We start from the raw sequence: 13,024 nt of genomic DNA, 5'->3' as shown, positions 1-13,024 counted from the left end.
TCTCTCTCTCTCTCTCTCTCTCTCTCTCTCTCTCCCTCTCTCTCCCTCTCTCTCCCTCTCTCTCTCATTGTGTAAATTGACAGTGCTATATAAGTACCTGAAATAAATAAATGAGTGTTTAACCCTCTGTGTAACCGGTCTGTAGAGATAGCGGTTTACTGTCAATTAACCAATCATCCTAGTGTATTGCTGAGTTTCCTCTTTCTCTGTATAAAAAGGAGGTGGTGGCAGTGTGAAGGGTTAATTGCATAATTAACCTGACCCAGTAACAAGCGCATTCAGGCTGCCGGTACGTCGATATGCAGTCCATTAACTGGAAAATTGTTGTGCTGGGTGTGGCATTGTTACGCACATGACAGCACGGTTTTAGATTGGCTAGTCCTTTGGTCACGAGTTTGGTGAGAGGGGCTGGGGTCTGATGCCGCGATCGTCACAGAGGCCACTGACATTTTTTCCCTTCTCATCTTTTCTGACTGTTTTTCATTAGTTTTGCATTTGGCTCGGGTCAGTGTCACTACTGGTATCATGAAGCCATACCTGGACCCTACAGAGGTTGCACAGGCAGTCCAACTCCTCCAGGATGGCACATCAATATGTGCCATTGCCAGAAGTGCTGTGTCCCAGCACAGTCTCAAGAGCATGGAGGAGATTCCAGGAGACAGGCAGTTACTCTAGGAGAGCTGGACAGGGCCGTAGAAGGTCCTAAACCCATCAGCAGGACCAGTATCTGCTCCTTTGTGCAAGGAGGAACAGCACTGCCAGAGCCCTACAAAATGACCTCCAGCAGGCGTGAATGTCTCTGACCAAACAATCAGAAACAGACTTCATGAGGGTGGACTGAAGGCCCGACATCCTCTAGTGGGTCCTATGCTCCCTGCTCAGCACCACAGAGCTGGATTGGCATTTGCCATTGAACACCAGAATTGGCAGGTCCACCACTGGCGCCCTGTGCTTTTCACAGATGAGAGCAGGTTCACCCTGAGCACATGTGACAGACATGAAAGGGTCAGGAGAAGCCGTGGATAATGTTATGCTGCCCATAACATTGTTCAGCATGACTGTTTTGGTGGTGGGTCAGTGGTGGTCTGGGGAGGCATATCCATGGAGGAACGTACAGACCTCTACAAGCTAGACAATGGCACCCTGAATGCTATTAGGCCATTGTCAGACCCTATGCTGGTGCGGCGGGTCCTGGGTTCCTCCTGGTGCAGTGGGTCCTGTTTTCCTCCTGGTGCAGACAATGTCTGGCCTCATGTGGTGAGAGTATGCAGGCAGTTCCTGGAGGATGAAGGAATGGATACCATTGAATGCCCACCAAACCTAAATCCAATAGAACACCTCTGGGATGTCATGTTTTGGTCCGTCCAACTCTGCCAGGATGCACCTCAGACTGTCCAGGAGCTTAGTGGTTCCCTGGTCCAGATCTGGGAGGAAATCCCCCAGGACACCATCCGTCGTCTCATTAGGAGCCTCCCCCGACATTGTCAGGCATGCATACAAGCAAGTGGGGGCCACACAGACTACTGAGTATCATTCTGAGTTGCTGCAATTAAATTTCAGCACAATGGACTCGCCTGCTGTATCATTTTTTCACTTTGATTTTCATGGTGTCTGAATTCAGTCCTCTGTAGATCGATCATTTTCATTTCCTTCAAACGATGGGGCGTCCTTACATTGCCCTGTCCATATCAGTATACATATTCAGCAAGAGACTTTTCCCCATTGAGATCTGATGGGTTTTCAAAGTGTTCCTCTCATTTTTTGAGCAGTATATATATATATAAAACGTTTTTCATCATCTCAATGGCACGCCCCATTTTAGGGCTGGACATGTTGGGTATCTATTGACTTGGCACAACCTCATCTTTTATATTTTACTAACAAATTGGTAAAATAATGTATTTCTATTCTCAAAAATTCAAAACTATCACCATTGTATTCTCCAGGGCCTCTGATTTCATGATATATAAGTTTGGGGGTTTAACTAATCTTCAGGCCCAAAGTCTGCGGTTTAATATGTACGCAAAAGAAAAATGCAGAAACAGCTCTGGCAGTGAGAGGGTTAATGTGGGCTAGATGGGATCCCTCTGCTGGGGTCACACTGTACACATTAGAGCGCCCCCTAGCTGCAGCCTGGTAATAACATTGCTGGGAGGTCTATTCACTGCTACATACTTCCCACCTTTATAGAAACATATTCTGCAGCACAGTGGCTCAGTGGTTAGCACTTCCTCCTAGCAGCTCTAATGTCATTGATTTGAATTCAAACCACTTCCCTAACTGTCTGGAGTATGCATGTTCTCCCTGTGCCTGCGTGGGTTTCCTCTGGGTACTCCGGTTTCCTCCAACACTCCAAAGACATGCTGGAAGGTAATTGGTTCCTGTCTATATTGGCCCCTAGTATGTGTATGTATGAATGTTAGTTAGGTCCTTAGACTGTAGGCTCCTCGGGGGCGGGGACTGATGGGAAATAAATATGTAAATTGATGTCCCTATATAAGTAGCTGTAATCATCTAGGAGTCTGTTCATAAAACAATTGCACAGCAATACACCCGGTGAATGTGCTTGTCATTCCCTCTGTGTGAATGGGATGGGGGGAGTAGAGGGAGTAGGCTCTGTGCTGGGCGGGGTGAATGGTTTCCATGGATATAAAATGGAGAATACCACATTTGGCAATAAGATGGTTCTAATTTCTATGATACTTAGCGCCATCTAAAGGCCAGAAAAGTATGGCATTTATTTATTGACTTTGTAAAATCATCCTTGCCCCTAGGTGGGTGCTGCACCCATCCCCCACCGGCTCCAAGTGTGAGAACTCAGAAATCACGTGATTGCTGACCATGAGTTCTCACAGCCGTTCTGAGCAGAGAGTGGTGACTGTCAGTCACCGCTCTCTGCCCTGCCCCCCCCCCCCCCACACTCACTGGGCTGTGGAGGGGAAGGGTGCGGCTGGTCCAGACTCTGATGTTGGGATCTTTCCCCAACCTGGACCGGCTGAGTGACATCAGCTGACAGCGGGCTTCACCTGAAAATGGGTCACAGGAGATCAGAATGAACTACACTCCTCTGATCCACAGGAGAAGTACAGACAAAAGAGCTTTGCCTGAACTTCTCCTTCAAAGAATATGTTCCTCCAACATGTCCTATTCCTGATCTGTGCCGGCTGTCCCATGTCCTGGTATGAAGACGTCTCCTCTTATTTCTGTATTGCTTCCTTTGTGTGATCCTGACAGTCCCTCTGATTTCCTATTAAACCTGACCACACTAGGCATGACAGCTCATCATGGTCAGTTCTGTAGCTGTGTTGGGAGCTCGGGCTGCTCTCCTCCAATCATCAGATTTGTCCTGACATACCCCCTCCCAACACAGCCATTTACTGGGAAGACCAGTGAACTGAAGACAAGTGATCACATGAATGGTAGTAAGGAAGATGTCACTTCCTGATATCATTGCTCATTACCAGTGAAATCTGTGAATGATCACCGAGGTCACATGGTACAGGGCTATTCCCAACAGACTTGTACCATGTGACAAGCTGTGACCAATCACAGCTCTCACAGTATTTCTTAATGGCTGCAAGAATGGAGCCGGAGAGAAGGATAAATTATTGCTTTTGCAGCCTTTATGGGTGTAAAAAAACATAAATAATAATATAAAAAAATATAACTGTAAATTTTTTTTTGAAAAATTATAATTTTTGGTTATAAACTAATTTGGGGTTTTTTTTACTAAAAAGATATCTGAATACATTTTAGTCAAGATTTATGAAGAAAGATTATTTATTTGCAACATTTTATAAGATAAACACTTTTTTTTCACAGTTTTTGGACATTTTCATTTATATAGCAAAAAAAAATAGAAATTCCAGCGGTGAATAAATACCACCAAAATAAAGTTTTATCTGCCTCAGAGTGCGGGAGTGTGACCTCAGAGAGCGGGAGTGTGACCTCAGAGTGCGGGAGTGTGACCTCAGGGTGCGGGAGTGTGACCTCAGGGTGCGGGAGTGTGACCTCAGAGTGCGGGAGGGAGTATGACCTCAGAGTGCGGGAGGGAGTATGACCTCAGAGTGCGGGAGTGTAACCTCAGAGTGTGGGATGTGACCTCAGAGTGCGGGAGTGTGACCTCAGAGTGCGGGAGTGTGACCTCAGAGTGCGGGAGTGTGACCTCAGGGATTAGTATGGAGCCTTGTCTGATGAAGGAAACCAAGGGCTCTATTTATAGAACATTCATTGGACCAATGAGACAATCATTCCTCCAGCTGTGACAACATCCAGCCCTATGTTAAGTAACACAGTGATTTCCTATGATCGCCGGCTCCATCTAGTGGCCACAATGAGGTGATTTTTCTGAAATCTCTCCATCAGTAAAACTAGCCCAATATGATATTATGGCCACTAGATGGAGCCAATGATCATAAGAAATAAAATACGGCCAAAACTCCTCCCAGTTTGAGATTGCTGGTCACATCCATTCAACATTGTTCTCCATAGAACTCCAAGTGTTTGTGAAATCTCCCACCACAAAATGTACTCAGCCAATCAAAGGGCAGGACTCCATTTTTATTGTTGTGTCCTGCAGAGTCTACAGTACTCATGTGTGTCGGAGTATGATCTCAGGGATGAGGATGAAGCCATGTCTGACCAAGGAAGATAAGGGGGCTATTTATAGGAAATTACACTATGGCCACTAGATGGAGACAACGTTCATAGAAAATAAATACGGGCAGAATGTCGGTCACATTTGTTCCTCGATTTATTTATTTTTTTTAGACCCCTAAATGGTTACAAAATCTTCCACCACAAAATGTACTCAGCCAATCACAGGGCAGGACTCCATTTTTATTTTTCTCCTGCCATCAATGGCCAACCCGGTCCCACACTTCATCCATGTCTTTGGGGACCTCTGATCTCCTTATGAACTGTTTCTTCCATGATGAAGATCAGCCATGGAGTATATCTGAGGTGTATATCAGGGTGTGCTTCTTCCCCACATGAGAGCTGAGATGTCCAGCAACATTCATGTAGAAGACATTTCCCGCACTCAAGGCACTAATACAGCTCCAGGATTGTGTGGGACCCCTGATGTAAAGGAAGACAGGACTTAAGTGAGGAACATTTCCCTCACTCAGGACAGGAATACGGCTTCTCCCCCGTGTGAGATCTCTGATGTGTGTAAAGATTGGACTTCTGTGAAAAACATTTCCCGCACTCAGGACAGGAATACGGTTTCTCCCCCGTGTGAGATCTCTGATGTGTGTAAAGATTGGACTTCCGTGAAAAACATTTCCCACACTCAGGACAGGAATACGGCTTCTCCCCTGTGTGAGATCTATGATGTGCATGAAGACTAGCCTTGTCTGAAAAACATTTTCCACACACAGAACAGGAATACGGCTTCTCCCCTGTGTGAGATCTCTGATGTGAGTAAAGATTGGACTTATCTGAAAAACATTTCCCGCACTCAGGACAGGCATAAGGCTTCTCTCCTGTGTGAGATCTCTGATGTCTGTGAAGACTAGTTTTGTCTGAAAAACATTTCCTGCACTCAGGACAGGAATACGGCTTCTCCCCTGTGTGAGATCTCTGATGTGTGTAAAGATTGGACTTCTGTGAAAAACATTTCCCGCACTCAGGACAGGAATACGGCTTCTCCCCTGTGTGAGATCTATGATGTGCCTGAAGACTAGCCTTGTCTGAAAAACATTTTCCACACACAGGACAGGAATACGGCTTCTCCCCTGTGTGCAATCTCTGATGTGAGTAAAGATTGGACTTATCTGAAAAACATTTCCCGCACTCAGGACAGGCATAAGGCTTCTCTCCTGTGTGAGATCTCTGATGTCTGTAGAGATGGGACGTTTTTGAAAAACATTTTCCGCACTCAGGACAGAAATATGGCTTCTCCCCTGTGTGCAATCTCTGATGTATGTAAAGATTGGACTTTTGTGAAAAACATTTCCCGCACTCAGGACAGGAATAGGGCTTCTCCCCCATGTGAGACCTTTTATGCCTATTAAGATTGGATTTACAATGGAAACCTTTCCCGCACTCAGTACAGGAGAACCTCTTCCCTGTTGGAAGGCCGGCCCGGTCCCGCACAGTCTCAGGTTCCTCAGGATACGAGGAATCCGATGGTCCATCTACACTGGGTGGTGCCGGATGGACATTGGAGGGAGCCGGGTTTTCTCCTGGACTATACTGTGTGATGTCCTCATCTTCTACTTTCCAGTCTGGAGACAAAGTGAGACAATCCTCGGAGGTTTTCCTCATCTCCCGGCCATGGACTAAAATACAAAGACGATTACTAGACAGGAGCTGATTGGTTCCCCCAAACCAGGACTCCGCCCACATCAGGCAGCTTGGTCTCTGAGGAGTTTACAATTCCACCCTCAAGGGAACTAGGAAATGGCTCCTCTGATCTCCTACCAGGTCATTTCTTTATTCATGGACCTTAGTCAGAGAGTGAGGAAACAACCAGAACTGTCTTTTATAGGAGGGACAGTGATGAGGGGATTATAGGACGAGGGTCCCCACCCCCTCTATCACTCATCGCCATCTTCCCAACACAAGAAGTACTGCACTTCCTTATTTAGTCCATGATTTAGTCATGAAGAACAGCGGGGCTGAGCCCCACCAGAGGTCAGAGAGTGAGGATGGGGGAGAACAACCAAGATGAAGACTGGACTGATCCTGAAGACCACCATCATTGGGGTATTGACTCCTCCCTCATTATCACTTTCTGTTTAAGGGTCTAAAGTTGGAGGATGTTATCACATTATTATCACCATGTAAAAGTCTGTGCTCCAATCACATCCTCCGATATAAAATGTCCAGGTGGGAGGAAATGGGGGTAACAAAAGAGAATCCATATTATGTGTATATATAGCAGTGGGGGGAGGGGAGGGCAGAAGTCAGGAGTATGGAATGTACAACATAGAGTAATAGTGCAGGGGTCAGGGGTATGTAATGTACAACATAGAGTATATAGTGCAGGGATCAGGAGTATATAATGTACAACATAGAGTATATAGTGCAGGGGTCAGGAGTATATAATGTACAACATAGAGTATATAGTGCAGGGGTCAGGAGTATGTAATGTACAACATAGAGTATATAGTGCAGGGGTCAGGAGTATGTAATGTACAACATAGAGTATATAGTGCAGGGGTCAGGAGTATGTAATGTACAACATAGAGTATATAGTGCAGGGGTCAGGTGTATGTAATGTACAACAGAGTATATAGTGCAGGGGTCAGGAGTATGTAATGTACAACATAGAGTATATAGTGCAGGGGTCAGGAGTATGTAATGTACAACATAGAGTATATAGTGCAGGGGTCAGGAGTATATAATGTACAACATAGAGTATATAGTGCAGGGGTCAGGAGTATATAATGTACAACATAGAGTATATAGTGCAGGGGTCAGGAGTATGTAATGTACAACATAGAGTATATAGTGCAGGGGTCAGGAGTATGTAATGTACAACATAGAGTATATAGTGCAGGGGTCAGGAGTATGTAATGTACAACATAGAGTATATAGTGCAGGGGTCAGGAGTATGTAATGTACAACATAGAGTATATAGTGCAGGGGTCAGGAGTATATAATGTACAACATAGAGTATATAGTGCAGGGGTCAGGAGTATATAATGTACAACATAGAGTATATAGTGCAGGGGTCAGGAGTATGTAATGTACAACATAGAGTATATAGTGCAGGGGTCAGGAGTATGTAATGTACAACATAGAGTATACAGTGCAGGGGTCAGGACTCATAATATTGGTATTCAGCAATCAGCAGAGACTTGAATGTTTACTGTAGACAAGTTGCAGAGATCCCACACCGCTGCCTCCCATCTCCTGAGACTGCACTCAGTGACTTGGGGCTGAGACACTACAGACATATCCCTCCACCCGGCACAGCCAGCAGACCACAGAGCAAGAAACCCTGGGAGAAATGTTCTGTCAGAGATCTTACTAGACCCGTACATGGGGAAGAAGATCAAAATCACATGTCCAGGTGCCTAGGTCTAGTAACACTTATGGTGAAAATGAACATTTTGCTGCCAGCTGAACCCCAGAACCTCCATAAATCCAGTCTAGAGACATAAATTGTGTCTGCAGCACAGAGAAGGAAGATTATCCGAGAGAAATCCAGGAATACAGGACGGGGAACACAGCTCAGGAAAGTGACCAGGGGATTACAGGCTGATATCACCCAGTCCCCGCCCTACTCTGGACCAATCAGTGAGCAGTATGGGTGGAGGAATGGATTTAGTGTTCATGACCCACCTGTGCTGATCTCTGTAGGAGTGTCCTCCTCTATAAATGTCCCCGTTATTCCATCCTCCTCCATAGACTGCTGATCATCCCTCACATACGCCTCTTCTTCTGATTTAATCTCAACTTTTATATCTATCAGATCTTCACCCTAAAATAAAATAATAATAGAAGAGCTCATCTGTAAAACATAAACTCCAATATTGTTGCATCACATAAAAAAAATCACCCCTACAAGTCCATGTTCTAGATGCTCCATCCCACCAACCTTGTAATGGTGAGGGATGGTGTGACCTTCCTGTGTGGAATCCCGGGAATACAGAGGACGGGGACATCTCTCTGGTGGGTTCCTGGTATTAGGTGGCTCCATCATATCCTTGTGTCCTTCTGAAAACTCCTCCATCACTCCATACTCCTCATCCTCCTCTTTATACTCTTCTTTAACATCAATATTATCATCCCCGAGGATTCCACTCTGAAAGATATAATAAAACATTCATTGTAACAAACATGCTGTGTATAAATCACAACTACCAATAATTGTCATCATCTACCTGATGATGGTGAGGGATGGTGTGACCTTCCTGTGTGGAATCCCGGGAATACAGAGGACGAGGACATCTCTCTGGTGGGTTCCCATGACTGGATCCATCTGTAGGAAACACACACACTGACTGAATCCATTGTTTCTATGTGTTTATCAGATGATGGGGGATCTAGGTGGATCCTCCGTACTGCTCTCTCCTTTACAATAAAGTCTCCTCTTACCCGGTGATGTGAGGGGCGGCTGATTGTCCATCATGACGTCCTTGTAGAGATCCTTGTGTCCTTCTAAATACTCCCACTCCTCCATGGAGAAATAGACAGTGACACCCTGACACCTTATAGGAACCTGACACACACAATGATACAGTCACCATCCAGACACATCCCTTGTCTGTTACTGGAGAATGTCCCAGAATTCCCGGCACCGCTCACCTCTCCTGTCAGCAGCTCCATCATCTTCTTGGTGACTTCTAGAATCTTCTGCATGTAGTGTCTCTCAGGGTTTAGGGAGTCACATGGAGGCACTGTGATGGTCATATGATCACCTGATTTCAGAAGAGGAAATTTCTGTATTGAGGAACCAATAGGAATATCATGTTAGAATCCCAGAGTGTTGAGGGCAGCCTCCACAGCCAGAGTCCCGTTTAATCCCTGTGAGTCTGGTGTTGCCCCTAGTATGCTGTGTGGGAGCTGTGTTGAAGGCAACCTCCACAGCCAGAGTACCGTTGAGTCCCTGTGAGCCCACTCACTGTGGGTGTTCCTACAGGCCGCATGTTGCGGGGTGCCATGGATTGTCCTGGTTGAGTTTCTTTCATGGTTCAGTGAAGCTTTGTTTGCTCTCCTTCTTCTTTGTGTGTTCTGTCCTGCCTACGCTTCCATCACACTGACTGGTGGCAGCAGCAGCAGTGGAGTACCAGAGCGCGGAAGAAGATGATGGAGAAGTGAGAACACCCCACAAGTGCCTCCAAGGAGACCTGTTGAGGTCTCCTTATCAGCACTTGTAAAATGTAAGGGGGAGGAGTGTCACAGTATAGGGGCTCGGCCAATTATTAATTCCTGATTAATGATCTTTAGTGTCACAAGTTCTCTGCCAGCCCACTTATTAATTCCTTGTTCCTTTAATCCCTCTTGGCCATAGGAAGAACATCCTCCAATTAGTATTCTACTCCCCTGTGCCAAAGGCCCTTAGCTGTAATTAATGTGTCCCCTCCACAAAAGGTTCCAAATTCAATTAGTGTATCCTCCCCACTGTTATCCTGTTTACAGCTACAAATCCAATTATTGTGTTTCCTTGTCCATCCTGTCCAACCAGTCCTTTGCCTAAATATAATATCCTCCCCACCGTCCTCCCGTTTACAGCTACAAATTCAATTACTGTATTTCTGTTCCTGTCCATTCTCTCCATTGTCATCCAAAATGTCCCTAAACTCAATTAAGAAAGTCCCTCCATTGTCACCTGCTAATGATCCACCTCTCGTCCTGTTCAAGGGGTTTAAGAGGTCAGTGCTGGTCTCTCCTGTTGAGCCATTCTGCTGTGCAGCCACTGAGGGGTCCAGCTGCAGCTGGACTCTAGTGGCCCAGGCTCTGCCTGAGCCCCATTGGAGGAAAGGGGACCCCAGAAGCCACATCAGCTCTGCCAGAGCTTACCACACCAGCTCTGCCTGAGACGCTGCCAGCTCTATCTGGGACCAGCTCTGCATGAGTGTATGCTTCTCCTGTGTGATCTGACCTGTTTATGAACTGCTTCTTACCTCCCTGTTGGATTACAAACTGCTGTAGAGACTAACTTTGCCCATCGGGGCTGAATTACAAAGTATTTTGGGCTCTCTCTGCACTACTCCCCATTGAGTGACTGTTGTCTGTTTTAAAAAGCTTTAAGTGTTTTCCATCTGCCTTGTGTGTTCTGTTCCACTTACCCTCTGTCACAGATGTCATGTGACCTCCCAGAATCCTCCTCACCTCTCCGGTCAGGTCCGTGTTTTATTAATAGAGATGAGAATGACGTCATGTGACCTCCCAGAATCCTCCTCACCTCTCCGGTCAGGTCTGTGTTTTATTAATAGAGATGAGAGTGATGTCATGTGACCTCCCAGAATCCTCCTCACCTCTCCGGTCAGGTCTGTGTTTTATTAATAGAGATGAGAGTGATGTCATGTGACCTCCCAGAATCCTCCTCACCTCTCCGGTCAGGTCTGTGTTTTATTAATAGAGATAAGAGTGATGTCATGTGACCTCCCTGAATCCTCCTCACCTCTCCGGTCAGGTCTGTATTTTATTAATAGAGATGAGAGTGATGTCATGTGACCTCCCAGAATCCTCCTCACCTCTCCGGTCAGGTCTGTGTTTTATTAATAGAGATGAGAGTGATGTCATGTGACCTCCCAGAATCCTCCTCCCCTCTCCGGTCAGGTCTGTGATTTATTAATAGAGATAAGAGTGATGTCATGTGACCTCCCAGAATCCTCCTCACCTCTCCGGTCAGCAGGTAGATGATCTCCAGGGTGAGGTTTAGTATCTTCTCAGTCATGTGACTCCGGTCCTCCTCCATCCTCATTGGTGCCATCATGTGATCTATACAGGTCTCCTTGTAGATGGATAACTTTGGGAAATGAAAGTAAGAATTACACTCACCGGTCACTTTATTAGGTCCACCTTGCTAGTTCCCAGAAAATCTCCCCCCCACCATGACACCACCAGCCTTAACCGTGAATACAAGGCAGGATGGATCCATGCTTTCATGTTGTTTATGCCAAATTCTGACCCCACGATCTGAATGGCACAGCAACCAATCTGCCCATTCTCCTCTGACATCAACAAGGCATTTTCCTCCACACAACTGCCGCTCACTGGATATTTTCTCTTTTTCGGACCATTCTCTGGAAACCCTAGAGATGGTTGTGGGTGAAAATGCCAGGAGATCAGCAGTTTTTGAAATACAAGTATTACCACATTCAAAGTCACTTAAATCCTTGATACCTGATAGGGTGGCCAGTGAGTGTATTTGGATGTATTGGTCACACAATAATAGGATGTGGATGTGAGGGGGGAATAGGAGGGTTGCTGGACATCTAACCACCTCAATACCGGACACTTCCACCCCCTTCCTGACCAGAACACTTTTCAGATGTCAGTGCTGTCGCAGTTTGGATGACAATTGTGTGGTCATATACAGTACTATTCTAGGTGCTGCCTAGTCTGGGCAAAAATTGTGTCCCATTCCCAACGTGTCCAACTGCATGAAAATCCATCCAAATTCAATATAAATCCCTCATAAATACTGAATAGAAAATAAAATCATCAATATTAATAGTTCTTTATATCAGTTGATGTGCTTGTGCCTCTCCAATCACACTGCGCCAACCAACCGTGCGGAATAAAGTGCCTTGTGCTCCTCCAATCACACTGCGCCAACCAACCGTGCGGAATAAAGTGCCTTGTGCCTCTCCAATCACACTGCGCCAACCAACCGTGCGGAATAATGTGCCTTGTGCTTCTCCTTTCATCAAAGTGCAGATTTCGTGCTCCCCTCCAGCGCTCCCCTCCCGTGCTCCCCCTCAGTGCTACCCTTTCAGTGCTTCCCTTCAGTGTGCACCCTCCAGTGCTCTCCTCCAGTGCTCCCCCTCAGTGCCCCCCTCCAGTGCTCCTCTCCAGTACTCCCCCTCCAGTGTTCCCCCCCACCACAGGATGTGGACTCTTACACTGGAATAGGAGTCCTATGTGCTGTGTCATGGTCCTGGTTAGTCTGGAGCTTGTAGTCCTCCTGGATGATTGTGTACAATTCCCCCCCCCCCAATATATCATACAACTGATGGTTCATCTCATGATGTATGCAGGGAGGAGATAACAACAATCACCCACATGGTGTCATTCCATTTATTACAAACTTCCTTTACAGCAAACCATATACACTCACATTTGTATATAATATACAAGCAAAATGTCCGTCCGAAAGTGTCCCATCCACATGAGTCCCACCATTCGGGAATTACATCACCGCAGCTGTCACTGACGCATTTCCCCTCCTCTAGGGGGCTGTAAGAGGATTGGCTGCTGGTGGTAGATGGTCTTATTTATACTGTGTGTCTCCATATCTCTGAGCCCACTTCCCCTTCCTGTCCTAACCCGGTGTCACCTCCGTGTCCTCCCGCAGCCTTGCGTGGTCATGCAACACTGAACCCAAATGACATTTGTATCA

The 13,024-nt window shown here is 46.1% G+C and overlaps 1 protein-coding gene across 1 annotated transcript; it reads right to left on the bottom strand.

Moving 5' to 3' along the window:
- Positions 1 to 3,768: 3,768 nt before the first annotated feature.
- Positions 3,769 to 6,726, bottom strand: LOC149461889 (uncharacterized). Its single transcript, XM_089677633.1, has one exon. It carries the CDS (start codon positions 6,349 to 6,351, stop codon positions 5,122 to 5,124), a length of 1,230 nt encoding a protein of 409 aa, XP_089533759.1. The 5' UTR covers positions 6,352 to 6,726; the 3' UTR covers positions 3,769 to 5,121.
- Between the last annotated feature and the right edge of the window lie 6,298 nt (positions 6,727 to 13,024).

The sequence above is a fragment of the Staurois parvus genome, unplaced genomic scaffold (assembly GCF_062004578.1).
Source record: "Staurois parvus isolate SC_StPar_1 unplaced genomic scaffold, SC_StPar_1.0 ptg000191l, whole genome shotgun sequence".
In the NCBI taxonomy this organism is placed as follows: domain Eukaryota; kingdom Metazoa; phylum Chordata; class Amphibia; order Anura; family Ranidae; genus Staurois; species Staurois parvus.
Note: the sequence above shows the minus strand (reverse complement) of the source record. Positions and strands in the feature narration are given on the sequence as shown.